Source organism: Bombina bombina, chromosome 10 (genome assembly GCF_027579735.1).
Source record: "Bombina bombina isolate aBomBom1 chromosome 10, aBomBom1.pri, whole genome shotgun sequence".
Classification (NCBI taxonomy): domain Eukaryota; kingdom Metazoa; phylum Chordata; class Amphibia; order Anura; family Bombinatoridae; genus Bombina; species Bombina bombina.
The window spans coordinates 26,734,372-26,751,780 of NC_069508.1; the positions used below are offsets into that span (position 1 = coordinate 26,734,372).

The window sequence follows — 17,409 nt, forward strand, 5'->3', positions numbered from 1 at the left end:
ATGAGGCCAGGGTGAGCCTTAAAAGAAAGGGACCATGACAAATGCAGCAGCAAGTGCCTTATTACTCATTAGTGCAACACCAAGTGCTAGTAATATAATCACTCCTGGTTCTAGTGCCATTTGGTTTCAGATATATTTGATATAAATAAATATGATTTTTATAGTGTGAGCCACACAGAAAAAATCTCAGCAGAGCAGATGTGCATATAGATAAAGTGGTCTGTTTATGTGTATCAATAATTTCCAAACATCAACATTTTAAAGGGACGTGAAACCAACATTTTTTTCAATCATTATTCAGATAGAGCATACATTTATCAACATCTTTCCAATTGACTTTTTCAAAATTTGCTTCATTCACTTGGTATCTTTTGTTAAAGAAGTCAAAGGAGCAAGAAAAGTGGGAAGAAAATAACACTCTACTCAAGTGCAAACCCAATCACATATTCTCATGTGCTCTAACCCAACATTAGAATATGAATATTTCACATTCCAATGTTCTTCACATAGAAGAATATGTTCTATTTATTCATAAATACATATATCTACATATACATGATGGTATTTCTATACATATATATATATATATTAATAAAGGTTTTATATATATATATATTTATATATATATATATATATATTCAAAAATTCTTAGGACATATTCTGCTATGTGCAGAACAATGGAATGTAAAATATTTACAGTAAATACATAGCTAAAACCTTTATTAAATATTAGTATAGTATAAATATGCTTTTTTTAAGTTTTCTTCTACTTAACTGCAAATGGCTCCAATGCACTTATATGTCTATATATGTGTACATATGTATTTATGTGTTTATATGTGTACATATGTATTTATGTGTTTATATGTGTACATATGTATTTATGTGTTTATATGTGTACATATGTATTTATGTGTTTATATGTGTATATATGTCTGTAAATACATATATACACATATAAATACATACATATCTATATATATCTATATCTATCTATCTATCTATCTATATATACATAGATAGCCATCTTTAGTCATGTATATGTATGTATCTCAATGTTAAAGCAATTGTGCCTGCCTCATATCTTTGAGCCATTATTACTTTTGTTTGGTTTTGTGTTATTTAAATATTTTTTATTAGATAGTATTATTATGAGTGTAACTGTACTTTGTAATGTGTTTTTGATGTTTTTTGTGCAACCTTTTTGTTCTAAGGACGTGGTAATTATTCTAGCATAAATCTTTCCAAACGTTCAACTCGTAATACCAGCGGTAAACACAAAGTACGTAAATCCCCGCAATAAACCCCTTATCGCTAGTGTACAAATGTTCTCGTTCCACTCATTATCTGGCCCTATGTAGGAGCAGGAAATGTTTCACTAGGGAAAGGTGCTATTATTAATTGTAACCATGATTGTAACATGGTCATCAAACGATTAATTAGCTTATTAGATTATTAAAGGGACGCTAAACTTGAAATGTCTTATTATGTATATAACAAGTAACCAAATGAATATATTTAAAATATTGTGACTGCAATTTTACTTCTGGAATTTTGTGGGTGGAAATCATATGTATACTGAGATTAAGTTGTTTATGGCATGCCTGTGCAAGAATGTGGTTAGTTACAATCCAACATAAATTTAGAGTTAGTTAGGGTTAATGCTATAGATATGGATTAGGTTTAGAGTTAATACTAAAGTTAGGGATTGGAGTTACAGTTTTTGGCAAGAATAGTGCCAGTGACTTTTTTTGCACAGGTGACATTGCTGTGGCTCCTTATGGTTACAGGGACATTACATTTTATATATTAAACAATCACTGTGTATAATGTAGAAGAGTTAGATTTGCAACAAAATGTAGTATACACTTCCAATTCTCATGAGAAGTAGAAAAAACATTATATTTTAGGAAAACAATTAATTAATTATTAAAGTATACTGCAAAGATTGTTTTTGTTTTTGTATTGCTTATAATTAAAGGGACATGAAACCTAAAAAAAATATTTAATGATTCTGATAGAGAATAGAATTTTTAACAACATTCCAATTTACTCCTATTATCTAATTTCCTTCTTTGTTAAAAAATATCCTTTGTTGAAGAAATGACAATGCACATGGATTATCCAATCAAAACAGGGATCTATGTGCAGACACCAATTCGCAGCTACTGAGCCTATTTATATATGCTTTTCAACAAAGGATATCAAGAGAATTAAGCAAATTAGATAATAGAAGTAAATTGGAAAGTTGTTTGAATATGTATTCTTTATCTGAATCATGAAAGAAAAACATTGGGTTTCATGTCCCTTTAATAATTTGAAGATGAGGTCAATTTATATCCTTTTAAATTTGAATATACCAATGTTATATATTGAAAATGATTTCAAACAGATGGGGTTTGCTTTTTTTAAAAACAGATTAAAATGTTTATGTAAATTAATTTAGAAAAATGTAATGTAACACTTCTGTCTATGATGTAACTTCCTTTCCAGTTACTTGCTAATTAATCTGCTATATGACAAAGCAAATTAGTGGTCACACATATGTTCCTTTAAATCAACCTCAGTTATGAACCGTCACTAAACGGTAATATGCTCATTATGGCAATTAGACTTGATATATGTGGGCAATATTCACTCTCATATTTCTGAAATAAAGTTACAATTATTCACCTAGCTGGTGCTTTTGTGACCAATATTGTATACATTAAAAACAGCAACAGTAAAATACCTGCACAATATAAATAGTATATTATTATAATATTCAGAGGTCAGGTTTGTTGTACTTTGGTTTCTTCCCAGTAAAACATCATCATTAGCTTTCTGATTAAAATTTGCATAAATTGTAAAATCATATGACAAAGAACAAAAAATGAAGAAGGTTCTTTCTAAATTGAGATGTGATATTGCTTTGTTATCTGCACATGCCTGTAACACGTTTCTGTGAGAGTTACAGGGTTTGGATTTTTGAGGTTAAATCAGTTCCTTTCTCTGAGAACGCTTCACATCCTAAAAAACCTCCTGTTTAATACAGCTTTCAGTAATCATAGTTCCATATGCTATAAAGATGTAGTCAAAAGTATCAACTTGCATCATTATATTTAAGATATTGCAGTAAAAGTAAGCCCAGAAACATCACAGGGTATTTAAGGTATATTTTTTCTTACTCTATACTTCCTAATATAGAAATAAACAGCACACTGATCTAAAGCTAATTGTGCCGTGTAGAAAAAGTATTAAAAAATACATTTATATATATATATAGGGCTAGATTACTTAATTATTTTAAGTAAGCTTTTAACGTGGGTGGGTTAGCATGTGAATTACAAGTTGAAAGTAAATTGTTTGCGCTCGAGCGAAAACCCGATGTGTGATAACAAGGACTTTCGATATCTCGACACATTAAATTCTCCCCATAGACTTCAATGGAACACACTTTAAAAATAAATATATTGCTTGCGCGCTAACCCAACACCGCATAAGACCTATAGCACAAATCCCAAGGTAGTTATGAATAATTTACATTCCAATGTTCTTCACTAACTAAATCCAGAAAGGACCTCAAGACCTGGCTTTTCGACTGAACTGCAACCCTCAGCGCCTTGAGACCCTTACCGGTGAATAGCCGCGCTTTACAAGAACCCAATAGAATAGACAAAGAAGAAAGTGTTCTTTTAATATTTAAAACATATATTTTAATATATATATATATATATAATTTATTTATTTTAAACATTATATATATATATATATACCTTCCTATATATATGAATATATAGGTATAGATATATATATATATATATATATATATATATACAGATACATATAGAAATATATATTTAAAAAAATACAAAGAACATCTTCTATATGAAGAACAGTTAAACATTTACAGAGAAAGTGCATTGAAACACATTATTATATATTAAAATTTCATAAAAAATATTTTTCAATTTGAGTGAAAAGGGCTTCATAAATATGTGTATATATATATATGTATATATATATATATATGTATATATATATATATATATATATATAAAACAACATTTTAAATTAGGGAGAGATAAAAGTCGAGTTTAAAATCCTCCACTACGCACAAAATATATAAAAAATAACTCATTGTGTAGTTCATTAACAAATCTAGACAGGCCCAGAGGCTTGTTTTCCCACAGAAAACCTCTGAATTACATTGTTTCCAATGCAGCGAAGGATTCTGGGTAAGATATGCAAATTAAGTACACAATGACACACCTTTTTACTTCAGTCTGCTTTTCAGCAGGTTCCTTTTACGCCAAAGTATCGCTGTTCACACAGCTTATAAACTTAGCTAGGGTTAGTGCAGTGATTCATAACCATCCCAGGACAGACTGTTTTGTGGTTTTTGCCACTCATCAGCTGGGAGAAGGTTAGAATTACAGCTGGGTGAAGTTGATTCCGGGCTAAGTTTATAAGCTGTGTGAACAGCGATACTTCGGCGTAATGGGAACCTGCTGAAAAGCAGACTGAAGTAAAAAGGTGTGTCATTGTGTACTTAATTTGCATATCTTACCCAGAATCCTTTGCTGCATTGGAAACAATGTAATTCAGAGGTTTTCTGTGGGAAAACAAGCCTCTGGGCCTGTCTAGATTTGTTAATGAACTACACAATGAGTTATTTTTTCTATATTTTGTGCATGGTGGAGGATTTTAAACTCGCCTTTTATCTCCCCCTAATTTAAAATGTTGTTGTATTCTGCCCGGAATCAACTTCACCCAGCAATGATTCTAACCTTCTCCCAGCTGATGTGTGGCAAAAACCACGAACAGTCTGTCCTGGGATCGTTATGAACCACTGCACTAACCCTAGCTAAGTTTATAAGCTGTGTGAACAGCGATACTTTGGCGTAAAGGGAACCTGCTGAAAAGCAGACTGAAGTAAAAAGGTGTGTCATTGTGGACTTAATTTGCATATCTTACCCAGAATCCTTTACTGCATTGGAAACAATGTAATTCAGAGTTTTTTTGTGGGAAAACAAGCCTCTGGGCCTGTCTAGATTTGTTAATGAAATACACAAGTTAATTTTTATATATGTATATATCGTGTTCTCCCCAGGAGCTTTGTTCTGGGTGCACCTGGTTTTATTGACCCCGGGTACATTTTTAGCCAATATTAAGCTAAAATTATCCAGTATTAAAAATATTAATTTTTTTATTGCACAAATTATCGTTTAATACATTTATGTTAAATTGTGAAATTAATTTGTGCTTTAGATAGCTGAAAATTATATAATATCAGAAAATATTTCACTGCCCCCATCTGGCTACTTTATAATGTCACTCAGCTACTTCATAATGCCAACCGGCTGACAACATTTTATGTGGAGAACATTGATATATATATAGTTAATATATATATGTGTAATTTATTTTAATGTACTTATGTTGTGCTTGGTGCAACTTTTTTTTACCCCTTATACTTTACACGAGTTATTCACTTGCGCTTACCCGACAAATTTGCGCTCAAGCAAACCCATTTACTTTCAACTTGTAATATGCATGCAAGTTAATGTGGTCACAATATTGCTTATAGCGACCCACGCTTACTTTATCTACTTCTAATATAGCCCATAGATAGATAGAAAATAAATAAATAGATAGATAGAGATAGATGGAACACAGGAAATTATGTTCATTAACAAGTGAGCATGCACAACAACTTTACCATTGATAAAAAGCCGGCACAGACTTCCAAGAAATACCACTTGAAAAAGGGCAAAATTAGTTTTAAAGAGACAGTCTAGACCAAAATAAACTTTCATGATTCAGATAGAGCATGTAATTTTAAACAATTTTCCAATTTACTTTTATCACCAAATGCAAGTTAATGTGGTCACAATATTGCTTATAGCGACCCACGCTTACTTTATCTACTTCTAATATAGCCCATAGATAGATAGAAAATAAATAAATAGATAGATAGAGATAGATGGAACACAGGAAATTATGTTCATTAACAAGTGAGCATGCGCAACAACTTTACCATTGATAAAAAGCCGGCACAGACTTCCAAGAAATACCACTTGAAAAAGGGCAAAATTAGTTTTAAAGAGACAGTCTAGACCAAAATAAACTTTCATGATTCAGATAGAGCATGTAATTTTAAACAATTTTCCAATTTACTTTTATCACCAATTTTGCTTTGTTCTCTTGGTATTCTTAGTTGAAAGCTTAACCTAGGAGGTTCATATGCTAATTTCTTAGGCCTTGAAGCCCACCTCTTTCAGATTGCATTTTAACAGTTTTTCACCACTAGAGGGTGTTAGTTCACGTATTTCATATAGATAACACTCTGCTCGTGCATGTGAAGTTATATGGGAGCAGGCACTGCTTGGCTAGACTGCAAGTCTGTCAAAAGAACTGAAAAAAGGGGCAGTTTGCAGAGGCTTAGATACAAGATAATCACAGAGGTTAAAAGTATATTATTATAAATGTGTTGGTTATGCAAAACTGGGAAATGGGTAATAAAGGGATTATCTATCTTTTAAAACAATAAAAATTCTGGTGTAGACTGTCCCTTTAAAGAAGTTATGACTGATGAGTTCGAATAATCAAAAACCATAAGGAATCTGCTCAGATTGTCTTTTCTGATGGACAAGAATGCTGCAGTTGGATTCTCTAACTAGTATGTTAGGGCTGTTAGCGTGCCACAAATGGGCTTGAATAGCTTGTTCTAAGTGGCTATGGTGGAGCTTTCTCATGGCTTAGAATGGCTTATATTTGAAACTTTTGCTGAAAGCATTTCAAATAGGAATTTAAACAGATAGTAATGGATTGTACAGATGTTCGAAGGGCTGGACAGATGGTACAAATGTCCTGTGTATGGTATTGTTGTGTAATTCAACATGTGTGCTTTTCTCTGTAAATAATAATAGCCAACTACACAATACACCAATATTGTAAAAATGTCTGCTCTTGTGGTAATCCTACAGTAAAAGCTAAATAAATAGGGTAAGGGACACTACTTATTTAACTTTATTGTTGTTTAAATCATCCTTCCAATTCATTCCAAAGGTGTTCAATGGGGTTGAGGTCAGAGCTCTGTGCAGGTAACTTGAGTTCCTCCACATCAAACTCGTCAAACCATGTCTTCATGGACCTCACTTTGTGCACAGGATCCATGTGAACTTGCATGGTCTATTACTTTGTGCACAGGGTCCATGTGAGCTTGCATGGTATATCACTTTCTGCACAGGGTCCATGTGAGTTGCATGGTCTATCACTTTGTGCACAGGGTTCAAGTTAGCTTGCATGGTCATCACTTTGTGCGCAAGGTCTATGTGAGCTTGCATGGTCTATCACTTTGTGCACAGGGTTCATGTGAGATTTCATGGTCTATCACTTTGTGCACAGGGTTCATTTCAGCTTGTATGGTCTATAACTTTGTGCACAGGGTCCATGTGAGCTTGCATGGTCTATCACTTTGTGCACAGGGTTCATTTCAGCTTACATGGTCTATCAATTTGTGCACAAGGTCCATGTAAGCTTGCTTGGTCTATCACTTTGTGCACAGGGTCCATGTGAGTTTGCATGGCCTATCACTTTGTGCACAGGGTCCATGTGAGCTTGCTAGGTCTATCGCTTTGTGCACATGGTTCATTTTAGCTTCCATGGTCTATCACTTTGTGCACAGGGTCCTTGTAAACTTGCATGGTCTATCACTTTGTGCACAGGGTCCATGTGAGCTTTCATGGTCTATCACTTTGTGCACAGGGTCTGTTTGAGTTTGCATAGTCTATCACTTTGTGCACAAGGTTCATGTAAGCTTGCATGGTCTATCAATTTGTGCACAGTGTTACTATGAGCTTGCAAGGTCTATCACTTTGTGCACAAGGTCCATGTGAGCTTGCATGGTCTATCACTTTGTGCACAAGGTCCATGTGAGCTTGCATGGTCTATCACTTTGTGCACAGGGTCTATGTGAGCTTGCATGGTCTATCACTTTGTGCACAAGGTTCATGTAAGCTTGCATGGTCTATCAATTTGTGCACAGTGTCACTATGAGCTTGCAAGGTCTATCACTTTGTGCACAAGGTCCATGTGAGCTTGCATGGTCTATCACTTTGTGCACAAGGTCCATGTGAGCTTGCATGGTCTATCACTTTGTGCACAGGGTCCATGTGAGCTTGCATGGTCTATCACTTTGTGCACAAGGTTCATGTAAGCTTGCATGGTCTATCAATTTGTGCACAGTGTCACTATGAGCTTGCAAGGTCTATCACTTTGTGCACAAGGTCCATGTGAGCTTGCATGGTCTATCACTTTGTGCACAAGGTCCATGTGAGCTTGCATGGTCTATCACTTTGTGCACAGGGTCCATGTGAGCTTGCATGGTCTATCACTTTGTGCACAGAGTTCATGTGAGCTTGCATGGTCTATTACTTTGTGCACAGGGTCCATGTGAGCTTGCATGGTCTATCACTTTGTGCACAGGGTTCATTTCAGCTTACATGGTCTATCAATTTGTGCACAAGGTCCATGTAAGCTTGCATGGTCTATCACTTTGTTCACAGGGTCCATGTGAGTTTGCATGGCCTATCACTTTGTGCACAGGGTCCATGTGATCTTGCATAGTCTATCACTTTGTGCATAGGGTCTATGTGAGGTTGCATGGTCTATCACTTTGTGCACAAGGTTCATGTAAGCTTGCATGGTCTATCAATTTGTACACAGTGTCACTATGAGCTTCCAAGGCCTATCACTTTGTGCACAAGGTCCATGTGAGCTTGCATGGTCTATCACTTTGTGCACAGGGTCCATGTGAGCGTGCATGGTCTATCACTTTTGCGCACAGGGTCCATGTGAGCTTGCATGGTTAATCACAATGTGCACAGGGTCCATGTAAGTTTGCATGGTCTATCACTTTATGCACAGGGTCCATGTGAGCTTGCATGGTTTATCACTTTGTGCACAGGGTCCATGTGAGCTTGCATGGTCTATCACTTGGTGCATAAGTTCTATGTGAGCTTGCATGGTCTATCACTTTGTGCACATGGACCATGTTAGCTTGCATGGTCTATCACTTTCTGCACAGGGTTTATTTGAGCTTGCATGGTCTATCACTTTGTGCACAGGGTCCATGTGAGCTTGCAGGGTCTATCACTTTGTGCACAGGGTTCATTTCAGCTTGCATGGTCTATCAATTTGTTCACAGGGTCCATGTAAGCTTGCATCGTCTATCATTTTGTGCACTGGGTCCATGTGAGCTTGCATGGTCTATCACTTTGTGCACAGTGTTTATTTCAGCTTGCAAGGTCTATCACTTTGTGCACAGGGTCCATGTAAGCTTGCATGGTCTATCGCATTGTGCATAGGGTCCATGTGAGCTTGCATAGTCTAACACTTTTTGCACAGGGTCCATTTGAGCTTGCATGGTCTATCACTTTGTGCACAGGGTCCATGTGAGCTTGCATGGTCTATCACTTTGTGCACAGGGTCCATGTAAGCTTGCATGGTCTATAACTTTGTGCACAGGGTCCATGTGAGCTTGCATGGTATATCACTGTGCACAGGGTCCATGTGAGCTTGTGTGGTCTATCACTTTGTGCACAGGGTCCATGTTAGCATGCATGGTCTAACACTTTGTGCATAGGGTCTATGTGAGCTTGCATGGTCTATCACTTTTGTGCACAGGGTCCATGTAAGCTTGCTTGGTCTATCACTTTGTGCACAGGGTCCATGTGAGCTTGCATGGTTTATCAAATTATCACTTTGTGCACAGTGTCCATGTGAGCTTGCATGGTCTATCACTTTGTGCACATGGCCCATGTGACCTTGCATGGTCTATCACTTTGTGCACAAGGCCCATGTGAGCTTGCATGGTCTATCACTTTGTGCACAGGGTTCATGTGCGCTTGCATGGTCTATCACTTTGTGCACAGGGTTCATGTGAGCTTGCATGGTCTATCACTTTGTGCATAGGATTCATGTGCGATTGCATGGCCTATCACTTTGTGCACAGGGTCCATTCAAATCAAACAGAAAACATGTTTATACTGGGTTTCAGATGACTTTCTGATTTTCAGATTTATTTTATAGAAACGTTTTAACGAATTTGAAAAGCCCTTTAGGACTCTTTAGCGTGTCATAGGTTTCCGGTACACACATTCCGGTACACACATTTTAAAAATCAAAATTAAGTATTTTGAGGATGATAACCTCACATAACCTCACATGTTGATAAACATGCTTACTTCCTAGTTTAATTAAAAAAATATACATATATATAGATATATAACTTAAATCACTTTTTTAAACTATACAAATTTGTACACAGCTAAAATAATGTCACCAGAATGTTAATTTATCAATGCAATAAATGTCTGTATAAATTTGGCAAATGTAAAAAAAAAAAAAAAGAAGATGATGATATAGCGCTATTAAGTGTAGACATAATGAAGTTATAGACATAAAGACAACAGCATCTCAAATCTTTAATCAACTTGTCACCATGTCTTATGTTTTCAATTGCGTATATTTTGAATTCCTGTAGATCTGTTGGAATCCCCAAAAAAGTATTTTCTTATAGTTTCTTATCCGTTTACCAATCTGAAAATAAGAATACTGAAAAACTCGGCGTCCTTTGTTGAAGGAGCAGCAATACACTACTGGGAGCTAGCTGAACACATCAGGTGAGCCAACGACAAGAGGCATATCAGCCACTAATTACCATTTAGCTCCCAGTAGTGTATTGCTGTCCCTGAGCTTAACTAGGTATGATTTTCAACAAAGGATACCAAGAGAACTAAGCAAACTTAATGATAGTTACAAAAAAAGTTTTTTTTTAAATTGTGTGTTCTATCTGAATCATAAAAGTTTAATGTTGACTTTACTGTTCCTTTAATATCCTTTAATTTAAAAAATTATTTTAAAGGTACCATGGTCAAGTAAGTTTTTTTTTCCACATGAATATCACCAGTTTTTTTGAGGGGGGGCTCCAAAAAGGTTTGTTACCCATTACTAAGCTACGTTTGTTCCAATCTGACTGAGCACTTCTGTTTTTCTATGCTTTAACACGATTGTTATGACCCAGATGTATTATTTTATTGCAAACTTGTATTTTATAAATCTTTACTCTCCGCAGTTTTACTAGATTATGTCACAACACCTGAAATACTGTATTGATTAATATTTTATTTAGGCAAAACATGTAGAGTTTACACAGTAGGCTTCAAATATATAAAGCAAGATACTATGGTCTTCTTCCAAAATTTTAGACCTTGGGGCTTCTTGAAAATTTTAACCAGTGTCATATTTTTTTGACTTGGCAAGGTTCTAGAAAATCCAATGACATATTTTTGGAATGAATTCTGCTTTTATTAATTTAATATCATCAGATACACTACAGACCCCTAAAGCACAGATACATCAAGTCATGATTCAGAAGGTAAGTATGTTTGAACCATTTATCATTTTATATCAAGAGTGATTTCATTCCAACATGATCCCCCAATTCATATAAAATATAGTGCTGCTGACTTACCTTGGGACCAGGCGGGCCAGGTAAACCAGGGTTCCCATGAGGGCCTGGCATTCCCTGAAAAACAAAGACTCATTTTTAAATTGAAACAGAACAATTTTTATTTTAAATGGATTTTAAACTTTAAATACAATGTTTAATGTAGTCAAAGTATAAGTTTTCAATATCACATGATTTTTTTTTTCTCACCCACCATCAATATTTTTGGCACTTGGATGCCCTTTTTTAGCTAGTTGGCACTAGATCCACCTACTCCAGGCCTGTGCCTAGGGCAGCAATATTTAAGAGGCAGCATATTTTGCCCTATTTCATGTATTCATCAGAAATACTGTAAGCCCTTATTAAACTATTAAGCTATTTAATAATGATCCTTGCTAGATAATTAATTCCTCTGTCACCCAATAGTTATATCAGCTTCACTTTTGTTCTTTGCCAATCCTAAACCCATTAAAAAACGATGTTGCTTCTGGCTTGTAGCAATAGCACTAGCTACTTCTTTAACTCTAATTTAAGTTTAACCTGCTGTCCATCTGCTCCTCTGCTGCCTTGACAATGTCCCCCTCAGGAAATAGTAGGTGAGTGTATTTTTGTTAACATTCCAAATGACTTATTGAGTGAATATTAGATTAAATGATTTTTTTCCCTTGACTAATTATTTATCTGAAACTAATTTTCAATGAATTACCTCTATTACTTCCTTATGCTCTTGAGATGTTTTATTTACTAATTTTAATGCAAATAAATTATCCCGGAATGCCTAATGAGGGTACATAACCTCTCTGTGCATCCCTGGCATCTGGCTTGGATAAATATAATAGGTAAAAATGCTATTGTTTTGTGCCTAGGGCAGCGCAATAACTAAATACATAAGTCTTCAGACCCTGCAACAGTGATCACTACTACAGCTTTCACTTCTGCTCCTTCACCAGGAACTACCCAAGCTCCAGCCTCAGACCATCTGAGTTTTGCGCCTGACAGTAAATCAATTCCAACTATAACCCCTCTCCGATATTTCCTTTTTTTATATACATGGATACTTGACATGCCCCCTCTGAGTTAAGACAATCCACTTAACCAAATGAATGATCCAGCCCTAGACTGAAACCTCTGTGGCTAATCCAAAGATTTGTTACTAAACAAGACAGGTAAAGAGCATGGTTTAAAGGGACATTAAATGACCACTAAACACAGTATAATTGCATAATTAATGCAAAAACACTTAGGGGTCCATTAATTAAGCAGCCCCTTCACAGCCCCATCGTTTCAGGTCCACCAGAAATGGAAGTTAAGAAGCAGCGGTCATAAAACTTTTTAGGTGTTCGACTGAAATCAACCCGATCCAATACGATTGGGATGATTGGCTGCCAGTGAGCAAGGGGCGGCATTGCACAAGCAGTTCACCAAAAATGCTTGTGCAATGTTAAATGCCGACAGCGTATGCTTTAACAAGGTTAAGCGGACATGATTCGCTACAGCGTATTGTGTCCGCTCGCTTTTTAATAAATCTACCCCTTAGTTTGAATTTCAAATGAGTAGTAGTTTTTTTTTCTGACAATTGTCAACGTTAGTTACGTTTTCCTTTCTAATGTATCATGTGACAGCCATCAGCCAATCACAAAATGCATGTACTATATCCTGTGAGTCTTGCACATGCTCAGTAGGTGCTGGTGCCTCACAAAGTGTGCATATAAAAAGACTGTGCACATTTAACTAATCGAAGGGAAAAGTTGTTTAAAATTGAGTGCTCTATCTGAATCATGAAAGTTTCATTTTGACTTTAGTGTCGTTTTAAACTGCTGGGTGCACCTAGAGTAGCAGGATATTGTTTTTTTTTCCTATGACTGCTGCAATCTTCTGAGCCTTATTTTAACACATTACAGCTGCTTATTGGTGAAGTTCAGCACCTTCATTCAGGGCCTGGCCTCGCGGAGCCACAGACTGTTGCATCCTGGGACAGAATCAGTGCACATCGACAAATCAGTGCCGTTGTCGACTTTATAACAAATATAAATAGTAGCTCGGGAATAACATAGAGCTGTGCAGCTGCTGAAACAATATACAGCTCCTGCTATGTATTGTGCACACTTAAAAGAAGTGCATGATACAACAAATCAAAAAGACAATGTCAGTGATCTGTGAATGTGCATCACATCTGTCACACGGCACGAGAATAATAAAGCTCCAAGATGGCGGCTCCCAGTGTGAAGATGTGGAGCCTCACTAACCAGCACTGGTAAAGGATTAAAATAAAATAAGCTCTCTAAAGAGAGCTGCAGGCACTGGAAAAAAATAATTGAATTGTGTGTAGTTATACTGCTAGTCCCTTTAAGTATTATAAACACCCCAACCATTCTCTATATTACAGGACTGGCATCATTTGAAAACTCTATCTTGCTGTCTGCCATAGGCATCTATAGGGGAGCAGGGGGCACTAGCACTCCAGAATAATGGCTGCCCCAATGTGCCCCCAACTGTGATCAGTCCTCCCTGTATAGTGTTATCCCACCCCCACTGCAGCCAGGAAACACCAAGGAGCCGATTTATTATGCTGCGAATGCAGAAGTTTCCGCGTGAGCCTTCAGGCTCGCCGGAAACATAATTTAAGAAGCTTGTCTACCACCTCTGATGATACGATCAGGATCGGATACGATCGGGATGATTGACACCCCCTGCTAGCATCTGATTGACCTTGAATGTGCAGGGGCAGCATTGCACAAGCATTTCACTAGAAATGCTTGTGGAATGATAAATGCTAACAGCGTATGCTGTCGGCATTTATCGATGTGCGGCAGACATGATCCGCTACAGCGAATGTTAAATCAGCCCCCAAGTTTTTGATAACAGAAGAAAATTAGAAAGATGTTTAAATATACATGTTCTGTCTGAATAATAAAGATAAAAATGTCTTGTGTGCCTTTAACTACTCAGGGCAATAATGCAAAACCTACATGCCCTACGTTATCTCATGTCAATTTTTGCCTCAGATTTTCCCTTCAAACTTTCCCTGTAATGCTGACATGTTAATATAGGGGAAAATAATATTCCCTGAAGGGCAAAACATTGAAGCCCTCTCTGGAAGCAAAAGTGTTAAATAGAAAATAAAATTAACAGAATGTTCCACATTAAATTTATAGTGCACCCATGTACGTAAGCACATAAGCTACAGTATTGTGTATACAGTGTTAGTCTCTTATTAGCGTAACTCTAGTTCTGCTTGATACTTTATTATAAAGTCACATTATTTATTTAAATGATTTGCAAAACAATTCTTTTTTAAGCTGTGCATTTGTAGCTCAGTGTATATTAAATGTCATACTAGCGACAAGAGAAATTGGTAATACTGCATACTTTTGGCCTCATTCTATACCAATGAGCTGCTTTGCATTATAATTGCACAACAAACTTTAAACAAATCCTTGTTTCCTTCTTGCCTCTAGCTATGTTTGGCAGAATAGATCTAAAAAAAGACAACATCAGAAATGAGTGGTTGACTTGCAGTCACTACTCTTCCCTGGCAAATGCATAAATTATGTGTAATCTCAAACAGACAACTGGCAGAGTTTGAATGTTACTGCCTCTACTTAAATAACCCAAAATTCCAAATTAGAAATTGTCTTATAAATAAAGCTTTATTGTTTTTTAACAAATTGCAGAGCTGTCAGATCTCCAAATCACAATAAGAATCACACAAAAAATCACACTTTAAATTGAAAAAATCTAATTGTGCAAAACATTTTTGCTTGTGATTTAGAATCAGAATTATTTAACAACTTTAAATGTTTCATATATAACACTTATGTCACATAAAAGCAACAAAATGTTATTGTCATATTTAAATAACCTTACAGATACTTGCAGATTCCCTATATTTTATAAGTCAGGTAAGTTGATAAAGGCAAAATTAAAATATTTTGTAAAATGACAAAAATTAATTATTATCTTTCATAATTAAAACTCAATCAATTCAATTAATAATTTAGACCTCTTTTGGAAATCTTGTGCTAAGACTCCAATACAAATGATAAGAATTGAACCAATTTTTACACTAAAGTAGCTAACTTTTGTGGCTGTGCTTTCTATGACATCATCAAATATTTAAATGAGATCACAGTATAAAATCATTTTTAAAACTGGCTGGTCTGAAAATGACAGAGCTCAATGCATTCAAAGCAACACTGAGATTTAACCAAGCATTTAACTGTTTGTAATCAAATGCAAGTCATGCCTTCCTTTTTCTTCTACTATAAAAAGCTTTATTCAACAAAATATGACCTCAGACTCCAGTGAATTGATGAGATCACTTAAGAATTATTTTGAAAGTAGCTACAAAACTGGCAAACAGCACACTGAGAGAACATCGTCTTGCAAGACATCTCTAAAACTTGTTGTTACGTCAAATTAAACAACCTTTTTGCTTTTACTGTTTAATAAATCAGAATTCAATCTCTTTCTATTTTTATATTTGTTTATAAACTAAAACAACAAAAGTAAATCCACTCAGTTATCAGACTGTGAATGTTTAAGCAGATTGTGCAAGTGATATGCCAAATACTCACCCTTGGACCTCTTTTTCCCGGGGGACCTGCCAAACCTGGAGGACCTGGAGGACCCTTTAGAGAGACAAAACAATGCAGTTAAGACAATTTCTGCACAGAAGTATTTTACTGCAAGCCTTTCTATGACTAAGCTTTAGTGTCTTAGCTGCTAAATCCCAAACTATCAATTACCAACACCTTATAACCCTGCACTTAAAATCACAGGGGACTAAGCTTTCAATGCTCTATTTCAGCTGAAAATGTTCCAGACAGGATAAGATATAGAGGTAACAAAAATAGTAAAATACATTTTCAGTAAAATAAATGTTTATGTCAATTTGAAAAACAAGACATTTTAAATGGAAGGTTGAATATAGAGAGCATAACATTTTCAAACATAAATAAATAATACAATTTTCAGCAAATTGTTTATAAACCAATTCAGTAACATTTATATGCAAAACACTAAACAGGTTGGGCTTTTTTTTTATATTACAATCTTTTAACTAAGTAAACAATATAACAGGACATTTGGTTAACACACAGAAGCTTTGAGACATAGAATGAGTTTTCATAGACTAACAACACCAAAGCAAAATATAAATGCAGGTTTTAAACTGATAAATTCATTTGTGACAAGATCAATTAGAATTTCTTGTAATTTTCAATCATTTCTATTGAGTATTTTTTAAACTTCTAAACTCTTATCTGCAGTCATAAATGAACATTCTTTATTTACATATTTAAAGGGACATAGTTTATTATTATTATTAATAATATTATTATGTATTTGTAGAGCGCAGATTCTGCAGCACTTACAAAATACTTTGGGGTCGATTTAACAAGCGGCGAATGCCACATCGGCGCCCCATAATTTCTGGTCCACCTGAAACGTAAGTAAAGAACAGCAGTCGTAAGACCGCTGCTCCTTAATTTCTCTGCCACCTTTTAGGTGGCAGACTGAAATCATCCCAATACGATACGATTGGGATGATTGACGGCCCCTGCAAGGGACGGTATTGCACAAGCATTTCACAAGAAATGCTTGTGCAATATTAAATGCTGACAGTGTATGCTGTTGGCATTTTGCGAGGTCGAGCGGACATGATTTGCTACAGCGAATTATGTCCACTCGACCCTTTATAAATCTACCCCTTTGTTTTAGAGCACTGTACTGCACTAAAGCTTACATATAACTGCAAAAATATTAAACATATAGTAAAAATCAACTTCAGATCAGCAATGCCCTGCTGGGAGATAGTTGAACACATATGGTGAGCCAAAGACAAGAGGCATATTTGTGTACCCACCAATCGACTCCAAGTAGTGCAGTGCTTTTCAACAAAGGATACTACAAAA

General features: G+C 35.6%; 1 protein-coding gene across 2 annotated transcripts in view; it reads right to left on the reverse strand.

Moving 5' to 3' along the window:
- Positions 1-17,409, reverse strand: part of COL24A1 (collagen type XXIV alpha 1 chain) — a 416,052-nt gene that overhangs the window by 326,345 nt on the left and 72,298 nt on the right. For both annotated transcript variants that reach the window (XM_053693893.1, XM_053693894.1), the window contains exons 4-5: positions 16,072-16,125; positions 11,519-11,572 (exon numbers count right to left, since the gene is read on the reverse strand). In XM_053693893.1, the coding sequence (XP_053549868.1) occupies positions 11,519-11,572; positions 16,072-16,125 (108 nt within the window). The remainder of the gene's footprint in view (positions 1-11,518; positions 11,573-16,071; positions 16,126-17,409) is intronic.